This window comes from Bos indicus x Bos taurus, chromosome 22 (assembly GCF_003369695.1).
Source record: "Bos indicus x Bos taurus breed Angus x Brahman F1 hybrid chromosome 22, Bos_hybrid_MaternalHap_v2.0, whole genome shotgun sequence".
Taxonomy (NCBI): Eukaryota; Metazoa; Chordata; class Mammalia; order Artiodactyla; family Bovidae; genus Bos; species Bos indicus x Bos taurus.
The window spans coordinates 9105555-9125092 of NC_040097.1; the positions used below are offsets into that span (position 1 = coordinate 9105555).

Genomic DNA, 19538 nt, shown 5'->3' on the forward strand with positions numbered 1-19538 from the left:
TATGCTTGCCTGGAGAATCCCCATGGACAGAAGAACCTGGTGGCCACAGTCCACGGGGAAGCAAAGAGTCAGATATGACTGAATGACGAAGCACAGCATTTATAAAATGCACTATTTTATGTGTAATTATTTAGCTTGTAGCAAATATGTACAATTATGTGTGTTAGTCGCTCAGTCCAACTCTTTGCGACCCCATGGACTGTAGCCTGCCAGGCTCCTCCATCCATGGAATTTTCCAGGCAAGAATACTAGAATGGGTTGTCATATTCTTCTCCAGGGGATCTTCCCAACCCAGGGATCAAACCCTGGTCTCCCGCATTGCAGGCAGACTCTTGACTGTCTGAGCCACCATGTAAATCTGCTGCTGCTGCTGCTGCTAAGTCGCTTCAGTCGTGTCTGACTCTGTGCGACCCCATAGACGGCAGCCCACCAGGCTTCCCTGTCCCTGGGATTGTCCAGGCAAGAACACTGGAGTGGGTTGCCATTTCCTTCTCCAATGCATGAAAGTGAAAAGTGAAAGTGAAGTCACTCAGTCGTATCCGACTCTAGCGATCCCATGGACTGTAGCCCACCAGGCTCCTCCGTCCATGGGATTTTCCAGGCAAAAGTACTGGAGTGGGATGCCATTGCCTTCTCCGATGTAAATCTGAGCCACCACCAAATCAAGAGGTAGAACGTTTTCATCACCCCAAGCATTCCCTTTGCCGTCAGTCTCGTTTTGCTAACCCGTGGCCCTGGCAGCCACTGATCTATTTCCTACTTTTTGCACTACCCTTTTGCCTTTTCTGGAGGTTTCATATAAATCTACTAAGTCACTTCAGTCATGTCCGACTCTGTGGGACCCCATAGACGGCAGCCCACCAGGCTCCCCCGTCCCTGGGATTCTCCAGGCAAGAACACTGGAGTGGGTCGCCATTTCCTTCTCCAATGCAAGAAAATGAAAAGTGAAAGTGAAGTCACTCAGTCATGTCCGACCCTCAGCGACCCCATGGACTGCATCCTTCTAGGCTCCTCCGTCCATGGGATTTTCCAGGCAAGAGTACTGGAGTGGGGAATCGTGCAATATGAGGTCTTTTGCATCTGACTTCTTTCATTTATGACAATATCTAGGAAAATGTTTATGAGGTTCATTCGTGATATGTATATCAACAGTTCATTCTTTTTTACTGGCAGGTAGCATTTCATTATGTGAATGTCCACTGTTGATGAACTTGCTGAAGGACGTCTAGGCTGTTCCTGGGTTTTGACTATCATCAACATTCTTGTACAAGTTTTTGTATGCATAATGCTTTCATTTCTTGATGGTAAATACCTAGATGTCAAATTTCTGGGATGTATGTTAGTGTCAGAGCATGCGTGTTCAGTCATGTCTGACTCTTTGTGACCCCGTGGACTGTAGCCTGCCAGGCTCTTCTGTCCATGGGATTCCAGGCAAGAATCCTGGAGTGGGTTGCCATTTCCTCCTCCAGAGTATCTTCCCGACCCAGGGATCAAACCTTCATCTCTTGCATTGACAGGTGGATTCTTTACCAGTGAGCCACCTGGGAAGCCCCATAAGTGTCATAGCTTGCCCTTTTCAAAATGGCTCCTGATTGTCCTTACATGATCTGTAGGAGAAGAGGGGGATGACAGGGTGAGTTGAAGCTGGGAGAGGCTGGAATCTCAGCTTGACAGCTGTCTGTGGGTAGTTTGGTGTCTTGAGCAAGTTGCTTTGTTCTGGTCCATGTGGACTGGAGAGCAGCCGATTTCTGCAAATCTTGAGAGGTTCCTTTTATCCTGAGCTAAGTGGGCAAGGCCAGACAAAGTCTGGAGTTGTCAAAGGCCATGCTTTTGCATAAACACCTTGGAATATGGAGGTATAAAGGAGGAGGAAAATTTTGTAAGAAGACCAAGGAAAAAAGGATCTTTACCACTGTCCTATACCCAGATGGCTACTTAAATTGAAAGGAATGAAAATTAAATTAGGAAGTCAGTTGCTCAGTTACACAAGATACATTTCAAGTGCTCAATAGTCACACTGAGCTGCCATACTGGATAGTATGGGTGTAGAATATTTCCTTCATCACAGAAAGTTTTGGTTGAGACCCTGAACCCTTCCCTTTGGGAAGGTCAGTGTTACTGTGTTGTTGCCGTTTAGTGACTAAGTCGTGTCCGACTCTTTGTGACCCCATGGACTGCAGCACGCCAGACTTCCCCGTCCTTCACTATTGCCCAGAGTTTGTTCAAACTCATGTCCATTGAGTCAGTGATGCCATCCAACCATCTCATCCTCTGTCATCCCCTTCTCCTCCTGCCCTCAATCTTTCCCAGCATCAGGGTCTTTTCCAATGACTCAGTTCTTCCCATCAGGTGGCCAAAGTATTAGAGTTTCAGCTTCAGCATCAGTCCTTCCAGTGAATATTCAGGATGAACTGGTTGGATCTCCTTGCAGTCCAAGGGACTCTCAAGAGTCTTCTCCAACACCACAGTTCAAAAGCATCAATTCTTTGGGGCTCAGCCTTTTATATGGTCCAACTCTCACATACACACATGACTAGAGATGGACCTTTGTTGGCAAAGTGACGTCTCTGCTTTTTAATATGCTGTCAGTATTGTTACGACATCTCTAGTAGACTGAGGCAGGCCCCATGGAGGTCGGCTGGCTTACAGACTTCAGCAGATCCAGTGGCCAGAGCTCACGGTGAGAGCTGGCTGCACAGGGACCCTGCGGTTGGCTGGTGGGATGGCCCCTGAGCTGGACAGCTGGCCACAGTGAGGGCCTTGCAGAGGCAGAGGGACAGGATGCAGCTCCAGTCTCTGAGGGACTGTGGAGGGAGGAAGGATGGAAAAGAAAGGGGCTGGCTGGAGCAGTTGTGGGAGGGGGCAGGCTTGCTAGTGGGGAGATGTGGGAGCTCCATTTGGGTCGGGCAGTGAGCCTTCTGGGAGGGTCAGACATTCAAGGAGATCTGAAGTGGGTCTGGGACGGAGCCGCGCATAGTGAAAGCACCTCCTTGGCCAAGGCCCCTGAAGGGGGATCTGTGACCTTTTCCTGCCTGAGCCTGGCTGTCTCTGCAGGAAGGCAACTCTCCCCATAACTCTCAAGGGTCTCAAGAGTTGTGTGCAGGTCTCAGCCTATCAACAGCCAATGTTGGGACAGGACTAGCGCTTGGGCTTCTGATTATGATTGCAAGAAGCCCTTTGGCAATCTCCATCAGGGAACTTTGGGGAAAAAAATATAAAAGGTTCATTACTGTGGGCCTTGGAAAGTATTTGGAATGACTAGGGCCACACACAGAGATCAAGGTTAGAGAGACAGAGTATGGGCCAGCGGTCCTGCATTTTTTGGGGTTGAGGCTGGTGACTTAGGGTTTCTCAGTTTAGTTGTGTCTGACTCTTTGTGACCCCATGAATTGTAACACGCCAGGCCTCCCTGTCCATCACCAACTCCCAGAGTTTACTCAAACTCATGTCCTAAGGGCTCACTTTTTATTGTAAATATGTAATACAAGTGCAGGCATTTAAAGTGCAGCAAGAGAAAAAACAAGTGGCCCAAAGGGTCAGTTAAAGAAATTGGACACAAAAGAGCCTCCGTAGGGGGAGGTGGCCTGGCTTTTTTATTCTCCTCCTGTGGCTGACAGAGTGTTTATTGAAGATGAACTTTGAAGTGGATGCCTGGCAGATAGAGCTTGAGGTAGGCATTTGCATTACAAAAAAGAAAAGAAAGAAAGGAAAAAAAAAGATCGACAGTCAGGGTTTACACTACAACCCACCAAGTGACACCCAGGCTTCAGAGCCAATGGTGAGAACCTTAACTATGTATGTAGTTGTTAAAGGTAAAGTTAATCGTAAAGTTAATCGTAAAGTTAATGGGTAGTTGATACGGTAAAGAGCAGAGGTTAAAACCCAGAAACACATGTCTACAGAGGATTATAGTAGCAAATCTTATAATAATTATTAGGCAATAGTCTGAAGTCCACTCTGTAGCCGTTGTCCCGGACTTGAAGGTTTCAACCATGAAAACAGGAAAATATTGCACAATATTATGTAAATTCTTGAACAAATTCCCGGGGCCTTCAAGATCACTGACCTATATTTGGGGCCATCCTGTGAAACAGGTTTGAGTCTGTCCAGAGAGGGTAAATTCCTCCATATCTCACTGAACCAGTCTCTTAGTCTGGAGAAAAGACCAGTTTAGGTAAAAGGTTGTGTCTCATTTTAGGAGGTAGTGATGCAAGTGGCTTCACCAAATAGGCCTAAAGAGTACAAGCAATCAGGTATTCAACTAGAGGCATTTCTATGGAAACAATCAAAACAAAAAAAATTTTTTAAAGCAAAAGTCAGCAGTTGGATCAGTTGAAGAGTTGATTCATTGGGAAAGAACCTGATGCAGGGAAAAAAAGATTAAAGACAAAAGGAGAAGGCAGAGGATGAGATGACTAGATAGCATCACCTACTCAATGGACATGAATTTGAGCAAACTCTGGGAGATAGTGGAGGACAGAGGAGCCTGGCATACTGCAGTCCATGGAGTTGCAAAGGGTCAGACACAATTTAGCGACTGAACAACAGCAGCAATTGGAGCTGATTAAAATTCCAGATTTGTAGGTGTTGGGTTTAAAGCCTCTTCCAGTGGAGTCAGAGCAGACAGTGACAATCTGATAGGTTTTCTTGGATTGTAGTTTGAATACCTCTGGTGATCTTTCTGAGTGGTTCACAAAATAACAGACATGAAGATTGTTCATACACGAGTTGTTTCGGTGATTTCGCTCCTTCCTTTACCAAGGCTGATATGCAGCTGTTACTGAAAGGAATGTGTGTGCGGGTTCCAGCTGCTCACTGCTCAAAAGCCAATAAACAGGCCAGGTTGGGGGAAAGGAAAGTTTGGTTTATTTCAGGTGCCAGCAACTGTGGGAGGAGGATGGCAGGCATCTGTTCAAAGGCTGACTTCCCCCCATCCACCTGCCCAGACAAGCAGGGGGTTGGGGGTTGGTGAGAGCATTAATAGAGTCAGGGGTAGGGGGCTACATGCAGAAACAGCACAGTCATCTCTTAACAGTCATCTTCAAATTGGTCATCAGTGGTCTGACCAGCATCATCTTGATTGTTTTAGGTACAGTTAATCTTCAGTTCCAGAGTCCATTTGTTCCCATTTCTTTGCAGTCGGTTCTTGGAACTGTGGCAGCTCATGTCCTGAGAACAGTCTGGTCAGCACGTAGTTAACTTCTCCACCTGGGGTTTGGAAAATTCTTCAAGAGATGGGAATACCAGACCACCTGATCTGCCTCTTAAAAGACGCTTACTCCTTGGAAGGAAAGTTTTGACCAACCTAGATAGCATATTCAAAAGCAGAGACAGTACTTTGCCAACAAAGGTTCGTCTAGTCAAGGCTATGGTTTTTCCTGTGGTCATGTATGGATGTGAGAGTTGGACTGTGAAGAAGGCTGAGTGCCAAAGAATTGATGCTTTTGAACTGTGGTGTTGGAGAAGACTCTTGAGAGTCCCTTGGACTGCAAGGAGATCCAACCAGTCCATTCTGAAGGAGATCAGCCCTGGGATTTCTTTGGAAGGAATGATGCTGAAGCTGAAACTCCAGTACTTTGGCCACCTCATGCGAAGAGTTGACTCATTGGAAAAGACTCTGATACTGGGAGGGGTTGGGGGCAGGAGAAGAAGGGGATGACAGAGTATGAGATGGCTGGATGGCATCACTGACTCGATGGACGTGAGTCTGAGTGAACTCTGGGAGTTGGTGATGGACAGGGAGGCCTGGCGTGCTGCGATTCATGGGGTTGCAAAGAGTCGGACACGACTGAGCGACTGATCTGATCTGAAGACAGCTCACAGGATACACTCAGAATATTATCTATAGCCCTTGGGAAAGAACTAAAGGTCCTTGACTATGCTTAATGACTACATTATTTAGTCTTCTTTGACTGTTTTTCCTTTGTTTCAGGATTTTTCACTTCTCAGATTAAATTTATCCTTTGACTAAAGTTTTCCATAGCTAAAAGACAGACAGAAGACACAGTAGGGCGGCAAGCATCATTGGGAAAGAATCTGATGCAGGGAAAGAGTAAAGACAAAAGCTCTGTTTCACAGCCAGTGCCATCAATCTGGGTCACCACTTTCTGAGGTACAACCAAACTGTCCCATGTGGACAACTGGGGGTGTTCATAGGTGTCTTGAACTCAGAGATACAGAGCAGTGATGCGGGTCCAGGAGAACTGGTGTCTTCAGAAGGGCCGTCCCCAGGAACTGTGAGGATGGGGCGGGGGGCGGGGGAGAAGCAGCCTGCATGCACCTGAGCCAGCCCTGCCTCCCAAGAGGAGAGTCCTTGGAGGAGAGTCAGCAGGAGCCCCCAGGGAGGAGGAGGGGACCCAGGAGAACAACACTAGGGAGAATCGGCTAAGGGGGAATTTCAGGAGGACAGAGCGATGCCCAGAGTCTGTATAGATAAAGACAAAGCTTGAGTGTGACTTTTGGATCCAGTAAGGAAGGACAAGCAAGCCTGCAGGGGTTTTGAGCATGAGAGAGGGCAAAAAAGTGTAGTCAGTGACCTACATGACTCTTCTTCAGACTGGAATGGGAGGTATCAGGGACACAGGCCATATCTGCTAAGGACTTGGGATGGGACATTTTTAGAGTGACAAAGGAGGTGGAGAACCCAGGAGAGGGGACAAATGGGGCCAAACCCCTGGCTGGCTGAGGGCTGATTCCAGAGGACTGGATAGTGTGGGATGGATGTCTGCCTAGGGACGGGCTAGCAATGTAAGTAGAAGGGGTACTTCTAGAAGGGGTTGGTACTGTTATCCATTCTTCAAGTGTTAAGTGATTGTCTCCTGGGTGCCAGGCAGTGCCTAGAGCTGGAAATGAAAGGTGAATACACTCCTTTACCCTGAATCCTGAGGAGACCAGAGTGTGGACACAGAGGGGTTGTAGAGAGTGTCTGGTCCCCGTGTCTCCTGAGGAGACAACCTTCTTGAGCAAGCCTGCCTGTGACACTTCCCATGGGGTCTAGGGGAGGTCAAGGTATTGTAGGAGATGGAGAAACCATTTCTTCACCTTGCACAGGAGACAAAATTCACTCACTGCCCTGCAGTCCCGTGAGGCAACAGCAGGAGCTGAGGCAAGTCCAGCTCATGCCCTGGGAGGAGGGCAGGGATGGGGTGGGTCAGGAAGGCTCCCGGTTGAACTTTTGCATCAGGGCCCAGACTGGGCATAAAGGAGGATCCCTCAGGTTGGGAGGAGGCAGACTGGGGACCATGGAGACCCAGAGGGCCAGCCTCTCCCTGGGGCGCTGGTCACTGTGGCTACTGCTGCTGGGACTAGTGCTGCCCTCGGCCAGCGCCCAGGCCCTCAGCTACAGGGAGGCCGTGCTTCGTGCTGTGGATCAGCTCAATGAGAAGTCCTCAGAAGCTAATCTCTACCGCCTCCTGGAGCTAGACCCACCACCCAAGGAGGACGTGAGTTGGGGAGGGGGCTGGGAAGGGGATATGTCTCCTGACATCCTTGGCCACACTGTCGCCCCTTCGCTCAGGCTGGTCCTCCTGTCAGGAAGGCACTTTTCCCACTACGTGGGTTCCCACCTCTTCCAGGAAACCTTCCCAGACCTGGGTCATCTCCCAGCACCAGACTTCCTGCCTTAGCATCTCTGCTGTGGGAACAGGCGCCCTGCACACCTGGCTCAGGCTCCCTGGACTTCTGGGAGCTCCAGGGATGGAGGGGTCACAGGCTCTGTGAGGTGACTTCCCTCCTAATATCCCCTCTGAACCTCAGTGTCTCTCTGCCAGGGGGAGCTCTGTCAGCCTGGAGGCTCCAGTGACAAGGGCTCTCCCTGCAGGTGGCCCTGACCTCCCTCAGCCCCTGTGAGGGGAGGCGCTGCCATCAGCGCTGCTGTGAGGGCCGCTCCTGCTCTCTGTGTGCCCGTGAGGCGGGGCACGGGCTCTGTCCCCTTCTCCTGTGCTGCCGGCACCAAGCCCAGGGCCGGACACACAGGGGGCTGGAGAGGCTGCCGTCCGGGTTGAGGACAGGGAGACAGATCAGAGAAGGAAACATGAGCCCGAGCCCAGTCTCCCCATTTTATTCCTGGATCAGGATGAGAACCCAAACATCCCGAAGCCTGTGAGCTTCAGGGTGAAGGAGACCGTGTGCCCCAGGACGAGCCAGCAGCCCCCGGAGCAGTGTGACTTCAAGGAGAATGGGGTGAGCCTGGGGGCTGAGACTGAGGGCTGGGATCAATGCTTCTCAGCGCGAGCTGAACAGGGAATTTCAGGGAAGGTTTCCAGCCCCTTGTGGGTGAGGTGAGGTGAGGCTGGGAGGTTATGACCCAGGGTTTCCAGTTTGACCTGGAGCCTCCCCTCCAAGCTGCTGAAAGAGTGTGTGGGGACAGTCACCCTGGACCAGGTCGGGAGTAACTTTGACATCACCTGTGCTGTGGTGAGTGACCCTTCCTGGGTTGCGAGGCTTCTGGGGGGTAATGTGTCAAACGTTCTTTGGACCAATGACCCACTGCCCCATCCAGGGCAGAGAAAGGCCCTTCTACTCGGGCCTCTCCTTTTCCTGAGCCCCAGGTCTCTAGCCCTGGCTCTGCATCCCTTAGAGCAGGGGTTCTCTACTGGGGTCCCCACCTGGGAACTGAGAGGCAGATTCTCAGCCCCACTGAGACCTCCTGAATCCAACTCTGGGGTGGGGTCCAGCCATTTGTATTTTCACAAGGCCTCCAGGGGATTCTGACTGTGCTGAAGTTTGAGCGACACTGACTCAAGTCATGAGCTTTCCGCCCCTGGGGCTTGTGACCCCAGAAAGCCCTATGTCATCTGTGGGCCTCCGTTTCCTCATATGTCTGTGGTGTGGAGATTCAGCCAGAGGCTCCAACAGTTGCAGCCAGAGAGAGGGTGCCTGGGCCATAAAACCTCCTGAAATCGCCCAGTTTGTGGGGATGTCCAAGTGGGGAGGGTTCTGGTCTTACCCTGGGTCCCTCCCTCCACAGATAACCTGTTTCTTCTCGTTGCACAGCCCCAGAGTGTCGGGGGACTTCGAAGCCTGGGTAGGAAGATATTACGTGCTTGGAAGAAGTATGGCCCAATTATTGTTCCAATAATCAGAATAATTGGGTGAATTGTGGGCCCAGGAAAGAGTCCTAAGGGTCTGCCGGCCCTGGGGAAGACTTCTGGACTCTGAGAAATAAATTCTTGTGAGAACAACTTCCTCCAAGCCTCAGTTTCAATTGTCTCCCCTTCTCCCACTTATTATGACTGAGTTGTTTACTCTGGGAGGCCCTCTGTGTCGGGTGTGTGTGTGTGTGTGTGTGTGTGTGTGTGTGTGTGTGTTTGTCTATGTGTGTGTATGTGTTTGTGTGATCACTCCTGTATGTGTATGTATGTGATCACTCCTGTGTGTATGTATGTGTGTGTGTGTGTGTGAGATCACTCCTGTGAACACAGAGAAACCTGGGGCCCCTGTTCCTTCCAGGAGGGCACGGGGGAGGCAGCAGCCCCAGGAGCTCCAGAACTGTGTCCCCACACTCGGGTCCCTCCCGAGCCCTTCACCCACCTCTGCCCTCCTCCTCCAACACCCAGTAGGATGTAAGGAGACCTGCTGTGGGTGCAGAGCTGGTGGGGCTGCTGCTCCTGCTCACGTGGAGCTGACAGTCCACGAGGGGCCAGGCTGCTCACCTTGCTAAACACTCACAGAGATGCAGTTCAGTCTCAGGGCTGAGCCTGCAGGTGCAACGCCCAGGACGTACCTCTTGCCCTCGACAATCTTAATTTTGAATTAGCCCATCCCTCCTGGCTTTTCCTGTGGCACTGAGACACATTACTATTTCTTCAGCTGGGTCCCAGACTGAAGCGGTGGGCTTGTGTTTAGGGATCAGTTCAGTTCGGTTCAGTTGTTCAGTCATGTCCGACTCTTTGTGATCCCATGCGCCAGGCCTCCCTGTCCATCACCAACTCCTGGAGTCCACCCAAGCCCATGTCCATTGAGTCGGTGATGCCATCCAACCATCTCATCCTCTGTCATCTCCTTCTCCTCCTGCCTTCAATCCTTCCCAGCATCAGGGTCTTTTCCAGTGAGTCAGCTCCTCGCATCAGGTGGCCAAAGTATTGGAGTTTCAGCTTCAACATCAGTCCTTTCAATGAACACCCAGGATTGATCTCCCTTAGGATGGACTGGTTGGATCTCCTTCTAGTCCAAGGGACTCTCAAGAATCTTCTCCAACACTGCAATTCAAAAGCATCAATTCTTTGGCGCTCAGCTTTCTTTATAGTCCAACTCTCACATCCATACATGACTACTGGAAAAAGCACAGCCTTGACTAGACAGACCTTTGTTGGCAAAGTAATATCTCTGTTTTTTAATATGCTGTCTAGGTTCGTCATAACTTTCCTTCCAAGGAGTAAGCATCTTTTAATTTCATGGCTGCAGTCACCACCTGCAGTGATTTTGGAGCCCCCCAAAATAAAGTCAGCCACTGTTTCCACTGTTTCCCCATCTATTTCCCATGAAGTGATGGGACCAGATGCCACGGTCTTAGTTTTCTGAATGTTGAGCTTTAAGCCAACTTTTTCACTCTCCTCTTTCGCTTTCATCAAGAGGCTCTTTAGCTCTTCTTCACTTTCTGCCATAAGGGTGGTGTCATCTGCATATCTGAGGGTATTGATATTTCTCTCAATAATCTTGATTCCAGCTTGTGCTTCATCCAGCCCAGTGTTTCTCATGATGTACTCTGCATATAAGTTAAATAAGCAGGGTGACAATATACAGCCTTGATGCACTCCTTTTCCTATTTGGAAGCAGTCTGTTGTTCCATGTCCAGTTCTTACTGTTGCTTCTTGACCTGCATACAGATTTCTCAAGAGGCAGGTCAGGTGGTCTGGTATTCCCATCTCTTGAAGAATTTTCCACAATTATTGTTGATCCACACAGTCACAGGCTTTGGCATAGTCAATAAAGCAGAAATAGATGTTTTTCTGGAACTCTCTTGCTTTTTTGATGATCCAGTGGATGTTGGCAATTTGATCTCTGGTTCCTCTGCCTTTTCTAAAAGCAGCCTGAACATTGGGAAGTTCACGGTTCATATATTGCTGAAGCATGGTTTGGAGAATTTTGAGCATTACTTTGCTGGTGTGTGAGATGAGTGCAATTGTGTGGTAGTTTGAGCATTCTTTGGCATTACCTTTCTTTGGGATTCGAATGAAAACTGACCTTTTCCAGTCCTGTGGCCACTGCTGAGTTTTCCAAATTTGCTGGCATATTGAGTGCAGCACTTTCACAGCATCATCTTTTAGGATTTGAAATAGCTCAACTGGAATTCCATCACCTCCACTAGCTTTGTTTGTAGTGATGCTTCCTAAGGCCCACTTGACTTCACATTCCAGGATGTCTGGCTTTAGGTGAGTGATCACACCATCGTGATTATCTGGGTCGTGAATGGTACAAAATTTGCACCATTAAATACAAGCATCTTGTCCATCAGGGTGAAGAGCTCTGCATGAGGGTGTGAGAGACAGAGTGACACACAGGTCCCATGTCTACTTGCCTGTGTGTTTCAGACACTGCCCATGTCCTGCCCACTCCCCACTTTCTAGTTGACCTTTGCTCTGGGGCAGACTGGAAGCACTGGGGAGCTTGCACCAAAGGAGTAGCTTCAACCAACCACTGGGGGGACATGATGGAAAAACACCTCCTCTTTCTTACTCCATGGGTGTCTCACTCCCGGAAGTGTTACACCTCTGCCTGAGGTCCCCAGCCTCAGGCCTGTCGTGTCCATTCAGTTTTACATCAGTGTTGACCATATGTCCCTTGCTATGGACCAGGCCCTCAACATGCATATGTGACCACTGATAGCAGAAACGAAATGATGCTAACAATTTTTCCATCTCGACCCGTGAGAAGGAGACAGAACTGGTCCCAGGCAATCATGCAGAGGCAGGAAAGCACAGGGGAGGCCTTCCCTGGTGACTCAGCGGTGAAGAATCTGCCTGCAATGCCGGAGACCCAGGAGCCACAGGTTCAATCCCTGGGTTGAGATGATTCCCTAGAGGAGGATATGGCAACCCACTCCAGTATTCTTGCCTGAGAAATCCCATGGACAGAGGAGCCTGGCAGGCTACAGTTCATGGGGTTGCAAAGAGTCGAACATGACTTAGCGAATAGACCACCACCACCAGGGGAGCACAGGGAGGTTTCCAGGTTACCAAACGCCCAGGAACCATGTGTGTTGCTAATTATTTGACTCAGGGAAAAGATATAGCTTGACCAAGAGGCCAGTGGGGCAATATCTGGGCGGTGTAATAAGGTTGCACAAAATTCACTTCTCTTTCCTTCTCCAAGGCTGAGTGGTCAACCAGCATCTCCCATCCAGGCTGCTACCTTCCAAGGAGCCCTGGCCAAGGCTCCAAGGGTCCCACAGGGCAACTGAGTCCTCACGGCCACATGGTGCTTCCCTGGCATTGGTGGATTGGAATGTTCTTCTTGGCTTCAGCACTCCTCGGTCCCTTGGGCATAGTATTTCCCCCACCTGTGCTCTCTTTTCCTCCCCACCTGGTGTTCAACCAGAGCACTGGGCAAGGAATCCTGGAGGTCAAATCAGAAGGGATGTCCTGGACTTCCCTGGTGGTCCTGTGGGTAAGAATCTGCCTGCCAATGCAGGGGATGTGGGTTGGATCCATGGTCCAGGAAGATCCCACACCAGGCAAGTAAGCCCCTGGGCCACAGCTACTGAGACCTCACTCTCTAGAGCCTGTGCTCCGCAACAAGAGAAGCCACCGTAACAAGAAGCCTGTGCACCGCAACTAGAGAGTAGCCCTTGCTCTATGCAACCAGACTAGCTGGTGGGTGGCAACGAAGACACTGTACAGCCAGAACTAACTAAATAAATAAAAAGCACATTTTACTAAAAAAGCAAAACAGAAGAAGGGATGTCCTGAAGGCTTTGGGAGTCAAGAGGAGGAGGTACCACTTTTGGTTAAGGTCAGGGAAAATTTTGCAAGGTGGCATGTCAGGGCAAGCAGAGGCACCAGCTGCAGAGATGGGGGCCAAGCAGGAGGCTCTGAGATGGCTTGTGGTTGGAGTGGTCAAGGCAGCTTGAGACCTGCCCCGCAGGGCCGGGGTGTGGACACTGAGGAGATCCAGACCCTGCTATCAGGCGGGGGTCTGTGTGCTCTGAAGGCGGAGGGTGAAGTGATCAAATCAGCACTCTGTCTTGGCATCTAGAAATGGTGTGAAGGGTGGACAGTGGTCTGGAGAGAGCCTGAAAATCAGGAAACATGGAGTCTGGAGGTTGTGGCGTCACTGAGAGGAGAGGAGAGGAGATGGGGGTCGGCCCAGGGCAGGGGTGGCGGGAGGTCAGGGGAGTGTCCTCAGAAGGAAGAAGGAACAGGTGGGGCTCCCAGGCTTCTAGCTCAGGGCTCCTTTGGCAGCACCCAGCCAACGGCCCAGTGAGGACCACCAGGGCATTCATCGGAGTCTTGAACCCAGAGGCACAGTCCAGTATGTGTGTGATGGGCACTGTTGTCTTGAGAAGTGTGGTCCCCAGAAACGTGTGACGACGGGGAGGAGGAGCAGCCCGGATGCTCCTGAGCCAGCCCTGCCTCCTAAGAGGAGAGTCCTTGGAGGAGACTCAGCAGGAGCCCCCAGGGAGGAGGAGGGGACCCAGGAGGGCAGGGACAGGGGAGATTGGCAGAGAGCATATTCAGGTAGACAGAGTGTTTCCCCAGCACCTGTGAAGATAAAGAGGTTGAGTGTAGCAACAGGCCACAACTGCTGACATCTTTAGTGTGAGGAAGTCAGAGAAGAGTAGGAGAGGGGACAGGTGAAGCCGACCCCCTGACAGGCTGAGGGTTGCGGAGAGACAAGGATGGTCTGACCATGTGACTGCGTGAGGACAAGCTGGATGGGTGAGACTGTAGAAGGGATTGGAGCTGTCATCCACTCATCCAACTTTACCTGTGTGCCTACTGGGGGCCTAGAGGAGGGGTTGTTGTTCAGTTACTCAGTTGCATCCTACTCTTTGCGACCCCATGGACGCCAGGCTTCCCTGTCCTTCACTATCTCCCAGAGCTTGCTCAAACTCATGTCCATTGAGTCGGTGGTGCCATCCAGCCATCTTGTCCTCTGTTGTCCCCTTCTCCTCCTGCCTTCAATCTTTCCCAGCATCAATGTCTTTTCCAATGAGTCTGCTCTTTGCATCAGGTGACCAAAATATTGGAGCTTCAGCTTCAGCATCAGTTCTTCCAATGAATATTCAGGGCTGATTTCCTTTAGGATTGACTGGTTTGATCTTTCAGTCCAAGGGACTCTCAAGAGTCTTCTCCAACACCACAGTTCGAAAGCATCAATTCTTTGGTGCTCAGCCTTCTTTATGGTCCGACTTTCACATCCTTACATGACTACTGGAAAAACCATGGCTTTGACTAGACATTACTAAAGTAACGTCTCTGCTTTTAAATATGCTATGTAGATTTGTCATAGCTTTTCTTCCAAGGAGCAAGCGTCTTTTAATTTCATGGTCACAGTCACCATTCACAGTGATTTTGGAGCCCAAGAAAATAAAGTCTGTCAATGTTTCCATTGTTTCCCCATCTATTTGCCATGAAGTGATGTGACCAGATACCATGATCTTAGTTTTTTGAATGTTGAGTTTTAAACCTGCTTTTCACTCTCCTCTTTACTTTCATCAAGGGGCTGTTTAGTTCCTCTTCGCTTCCTGCCGTAAGGGTGGTGTCATTTGCATATCTGAGGTTACTGATATTTCTCCTGACAATCTTGATTCTAGCTTGTGCTTTATCTGGCCCAGTGTTTTGAATGATGTACTCTGCATATAAGTTATATAAGCTGGGTGACAATATACAGCCTGGATGTACTCCTTTCCTAATTTGGAATCAGCCCATTGTTCTATGTCCAGTTCTAACTGTTGCTTTTTGACCTGCATACAGATTTCTCAGGAGGCAGGCCAGGTGGTCTGGTATTCCCATCTCTTGAAGAATTTTCCACAGTTTGTTATGGTCCACACAGTCAAAAAGTCTTTAATGTAGTCAATGAAGCAGGTTGAATAGCAAATACACTCCTTTACACTGAATCCTGAGGTGTGGAGGCAGAGGGGATGTAGATAGTGCCTGGCCCCTCCATCTTCTGGAGGACTCAATCCTCTTGAGCAAGACTGCCTGTGACACTCCCTGTGGGGTCCAGGAAAGGCCAAGAAGTTGTCAAGGAGATGGAGAAACCATTTCTTCACCTTGCACAGGAGCCTCCCTGCCCACTGTTCAGAAACCCCATGAGGCAACAGCAGGGGCTGAGGCAAGTCCACCTCACATCCTGGGAGGAGGGCAGGGACGGGGCTAGTCAGGAAGACTCCTGGTAGAGCCTTTGCATTAGGCCCAGGCTTAGCATAAAGGCAGATCCTGCAGTCTGGGAGGTGGCAAACTGGGGACCATGGAGACCCAGAGGGCCAGCCTCTCCCTGGGACGGTGGTCACTGTGGCTACTGCTGCTGGGACTAGCGCTGCCCTCGGCCAGCGCCCAGGCCCTCAGCTACAGGGAGGCCGTGCTTCGTGCTGTGGATCAGTTCAATGAGCGGTCCTCAGAAGCTAATCTCTACCGCCTCCTGGAGCTAGACCCACCTCTCAAGGAGGACGTGAGTTGGGGAGGGGGCTGGGAAGGGGATCTGTCTCCTGACATCCTTGGCCACACTGTCGCCCCTTCGCTCAGGCTGGTTCTCTTGTCAGGAAGGCACTTTTCCCTCTAGGTGGGTTCCCATCTCTTCCAGGAAACCTTCCCAGACCTGGGGCCCTCCCAGCACCAGGCTTCCTGCCTTAGCATCTCTGCTGTGGGAACAGGCGCTCTGCACACCTGGCTCAGGCTCCCTGGACTTCTGGGAGCTCCAGGGATGGGGGGGTCACAGGCTCTGTGAAGTGACTTCTCTGCCAATGTCCCCTCTGCACCTCGGTGTCTCTCTGCCAGGGGGAGCTCTGTCAGCCTGGAGGCTCCAGTGACAAGGGCTCTCCCTGCAGGCGGCCCTGACCTCCCTCAGCCCCTGTGAGGGGAGGCGCTGCCATCAGTGCTGCTGTGAGGGCCGCTCCTGCTCTCTGTGTGCCCGTGAGGCCGGGCACGGGCTCTGTCCCCTCCCCTGTGCTGCCGGCACCAAGCCCAGGGCTGGACACACAGGGGGCTGGAGAGGCTGCCATCCGGGTTGGGGGCAGGGAGACAGATCAGAGAAGGAAACATGAGCCCGAGCCCAGTCTCCCCATTTTATTCCTGGATCAGGATGAGAACCCAAACATCCCGAAGCCTGTGAGCTTCAGGGTGAAGGAGACTGTATGCCCCAGGACAAGCCAGCAGCCCGCAGAGCAGTGTGACTTCAAGGAGAATGGGGTGAGCCTGGGGGCTGGGAGCACGGGTGAATGCTTCCCAAGCTGCTGAACAAGGGGTTTCAAGGAGATTTTTAGTCCCTGGGTGGAGCCTGGGAGGTTATGGCCTGGGGATTCCAGTTTGACCTCCAGCCTCTCCTTCCAGCTGGTGAAGCAATGTGTAGGGACAGTCACTCTGGATGCAGTGAAAGGCAAAATGAACGTCACCTGCAAGGAGGTGAGTGGCCCCTTCTGTCCTGCAGGAACCGCTAGGGTGATGGGTTGTGGAACATTCTTAGGACCAAAGACCCCCCTCCCCCATCCAGGGCAGAGGAGGGCCCTCCTACCCTGGCTGCTCCCTCCCGCAAGCCCCAGGTCTCCAGCACTGGTTCTGTGTCTCTTAGAGCAATGGTTCTCTAATGGGGTCCCCACCTAGGAACTGACAGAGATGCAGATTCTCAGCCCCACTCAGACGTCTGGGGTGGGGTGCAGTCATTTGTCTTTTCACGAGGCCTCCAGGAGATTCTAATGGTTTGAGAGGCACTGACTCAAGTAATGATCTTTTAGCCCCAGCTCGCTTCCATCTTTGCTGGGATGGGCTTGTGACCCTGGTAAGCCCCTTGTCACCTGAGGGCCTCAGTTTGCTCTTCTGTCTATAGGTGTAGGGATTCAACCTTGTGCTTCAAAGGTTGCCGCCAAAGGGCATGCTGGGGCTGCAAATCTCCTGGTGTGGGCCTTGGAGCCCGTGTATAGGTGCAGATGGGTCTGGTCTTACTCCTGGTTCCCTTTCCCACAAGTAACCTGGTTCTTCCTGGTTCATAGTTGCAGAGTGTTGGAAGATTTAAACGATTTCGTAAGAAGTTTAAGAAACTCTTTAAGAAACTTTCTCCAGTCATTCCGCTACTCCGTTTGGGGTAAATTGTGAGCCCATGGAAGAATCCTGTGTGTGTCCTCCCTGGCTCAGGCTTTTGGATTCTGAGAAAGTAAAGTCTTCTGAAAACAGCTTCCTCCAAGCTTTAATTTCACTTGTCTCCTCTCACTTAGTGGGACCAAATCTTTACTTCTGGGAGCCCTCCTATGTGTGTGTGTATGTGTGTCTGTGAAAGTGTTTTGGTGTGTGCGTGATCACAAATGCACAGTACAGAAGTGGTTGTTATTTCCAGAAGGGGATGGGGGGAGGGCAGGCAGCAGGGCTAAGAGATCCAGGACAGCATCTTTATTCTCAGGTCCCTCCATGACCCGAACCCGACCATGAACATGCGTATGTGAACACTGATTACAGCAACAAAAAATGAATGTATTTCATCTCAGACCTGGAGGAGGGAGATGTAATTGGCCCCTGTCTGGGAGGTCAGCAGGCCTTGTCAGTGAGTCAAGTACAGGGCCTGATATGGAGAAGGACCCAAGGTGTCCAGGGTGGTGGTACAACAGGTGGGAGGGTTGGGGCTGTGCTGTAAGCCCAGGAGAATCAAGGATTTTACAAAGTGGTCAGAGTAGCACAGGAGTCAAAGAGGTCCAGGGAGCTGACATATTGCATGTACATAGGAATTGTGCACTAACAATAAATGCACAACTTATGGAGTTTTTTTGTTTGTTTGTTTTATTTTTAAACTTTACAAAATTGTATTAGTTTTGCCAAATATCAAAATGAATCCGCCACAGGTATACATGTGTTCTCCATCCTGAACCCTCCTCCCTCCTCCCTCCCCATACCATCCCTCTGGGTCGTCCCAGTGCACTAGCCCCAAGCATCCAGTATCATGCATTGAACCTGGACTGGCAACTCATTTCATACATGATATTTTACATGTTTCAATGCCATTCTCCCAAATCTTCCCACCCTCTCCCTCTCCCACAGAGTCCATAAGACTGTTGCTATACAAGTACATGTGTGTAATGCACCGAAGGGCTTCCCTGGTGGCTCAGTGGTAAAAAATCTGCCTGTCAATTCAAGAGATGTGAGTTTGATCCCTGGATCAGGAAGATCCCCTGGAGGAGGAAATGGCAGCCCACTCTCATATTCTTGCCCAGAAAATCCCATGGACGGAGGAACCTGGCCGGCTACAGTCCACGCGGTTGTAAAAGAGCCATACACATCTTAGTGACTAAGCAACACAATAACATTGTGCCTAGAAATCTCTTTATCCCCCTTCTAGTTGCTTCCCCATCTCCATAACCATGGCCCTGACTTTGGAACACTTAGGTCAGTGTAACTAGGATTTGAAATTCATAGAAAATTATATTGTAGCATATATAGTCTCATTTGCACAATTTTTTCATGCAACATGCTTGTGAGAACTCATGTTTTTGCATGTGATTATAGTTGGGGAATTTTTTATTGCTGACTTAGTATTCTGGGCTCCCCTGGTGGCTCAGTTGGTAAAGAATCCATCTGCAAAGCAGGAGACCCAGGTCTGATCCCTGGGTGGGGAAGATCCCCTGGAGAAGGAAATGGCAACCCACTCCAGCATTCCTGCCTGGAAAATCCCATGGACAGAGGAGCATGGCGGGCTACAGTCTATGGGGTCGCAAAAAGCTGGACATGACTTAGCGGCTAAACCACTACCACCTAGTATTCCACTGTATGAATATACCAAATATATTTACTTTCACTACTGAGAAATATTTGTGGAGTTTATACATCATTGGTTTTAAATGGTTGCACTCTAGGGCACAGAATGGACATAGCATTCCCAGTCACACATGTCTGGAAGGTTTTCAGTTCCCAGGCTAAAAGAAGATGCAGGAGACATCTTGGTTCCTTTGTCCTCGGCCATGTGAGTGAACATCCATGAGGGAGGCTTCTGAAGAGTGGGACTTCTGGGGGGACCCCGATAATGTATTGTGCTGTGCGGGATTTCTCCTAGTGACCATGTTGAGGGGTAGTATGGAGTGGGCAGCTGCTCTTTTCCCCAGGAGTTGGAGAAGGCTCTCTGGAAACTGACCCTTCTGACCCTCAGCTTCAAGGTCAGAGGGGGAAAATTTCTCCATGGAGGAGAGGAGGGCCTTCTGTGCATTTTACAGACAAGGAGAAGAAAGGGCAGCTGTTGAGAATCAGCTTTACGTTCACACCACTGGTCAGCAGGTTGGGCAGAGGGAGGGATGGGAAGTCAAGGCGCTCAGCCTTGGCCTTGCTCATTCTCTTCACGACTTTGTTCTCTTTGATGGGAGGCCTTGGGCTCTGGGCTGGAATGAGGACATATATAAACACAGA

General features: G+C 50.4%; 2 protein-coding genes across 3 annotated transcripts; both read left to right on the plus strand.

Annotated features, from left to right (window-relative positions):
* The first annotated feature begins 5918 nt into the window (after positions 1-5918).
* On the plus strand, positions 5919-9186 carry LOC113880834 (cathelicidin-5). 2 transcript variants are annotated; one of them, XM_027523444.1, is made up of 4 exons: positions 6259-7442; positions 8074-8181; positions 8344-8415; positions 8995-9186. In XM_027523444.1, the coding sequence occupies exons 1-4, from the start codon at positions 6987-6989 to the stop codon at positions 9094-9096; spliced, it is 738 nt and encodes a 245-aa protein (XP_027379245.1). In that variant the 5' UTR covers positions 6259-6986; the 3' UTR covers positions 9097-9186. The 2 variants fall into 2 exon arrangements, with proteins under 2 accessions (XP_027379246.1, XP_027379245.1); XM_027523445.1 differs by lacking the exon at positions 8344-8415 and having other exon boundaries at positions 5919-7442.
* A 6180-nt stretch (positions 9187-15366) lies between these two features.
* LOC113880835 (cathelicidin-6) lies at positions 15367-17327 on the plus strand. The gene is made up of 4 exons (XM_027523446.1): positions 15367-15612; positions 16242-16349; positions 16491-16562; positions 17147-17327. The coding sequence occupies exons 1-4, from the start codon at positions 15412-15414 to the stop codon at positions 17240-17242; spliced, it is 477 nt and encodes a 158-aa protein (XP_027379247.1). The 5' UTR covers positions 15367-15411; the 3' UTR covers positions 17243-17327.
* The last annotated feature ends 2211 nt before the right edge of the window (positions 17328-19538 follow it).

Coding starts and splice junctions, on each gene's coding strand:
- LOC113880834 (XM_027523444.1), top strand. CDS start 6,987: ATGGGGTCTAGGGGAGGTCAAGGTATTGTAGGAGATGGAGAAACCATT. Junction 7,443..8,073: donor ACCCACCACCCAAGGAGGAC/GTGAGTTGGGGA, acceptor TTCCTGGATCAG/GATGAGAACCCAAACATCCC. Junction 8,182..8,343: donor GTGACTTCAAGGAGAATGGG/GTGAGCCTGGGG, acceptor CTCCCCTCCAAG/CTGCTGAAAGAGTGTGTGGG.
- LOC113880835 (XM_027523446.1), top strand. CDS start 15,412: ATGGAGACCCAGAGGGCCAGCCTCTCCCTGGGACGGTGGTCACTGTGG. Junction 15,613..16,241: donor ACCCACCTCTCAAGGAGGAC/GTGAGTTGGGGA, acceptor TTCCTGGATCAG/GATGAGAACCCAAACATCCC. Junction 16,350..16,490: donor GTGACTTCAAGGAGAATGGG/GTGAGCCTGGGG, acceptor CTCTCCTTCCAG/CTGGTGAAGCAATGTGTAGG.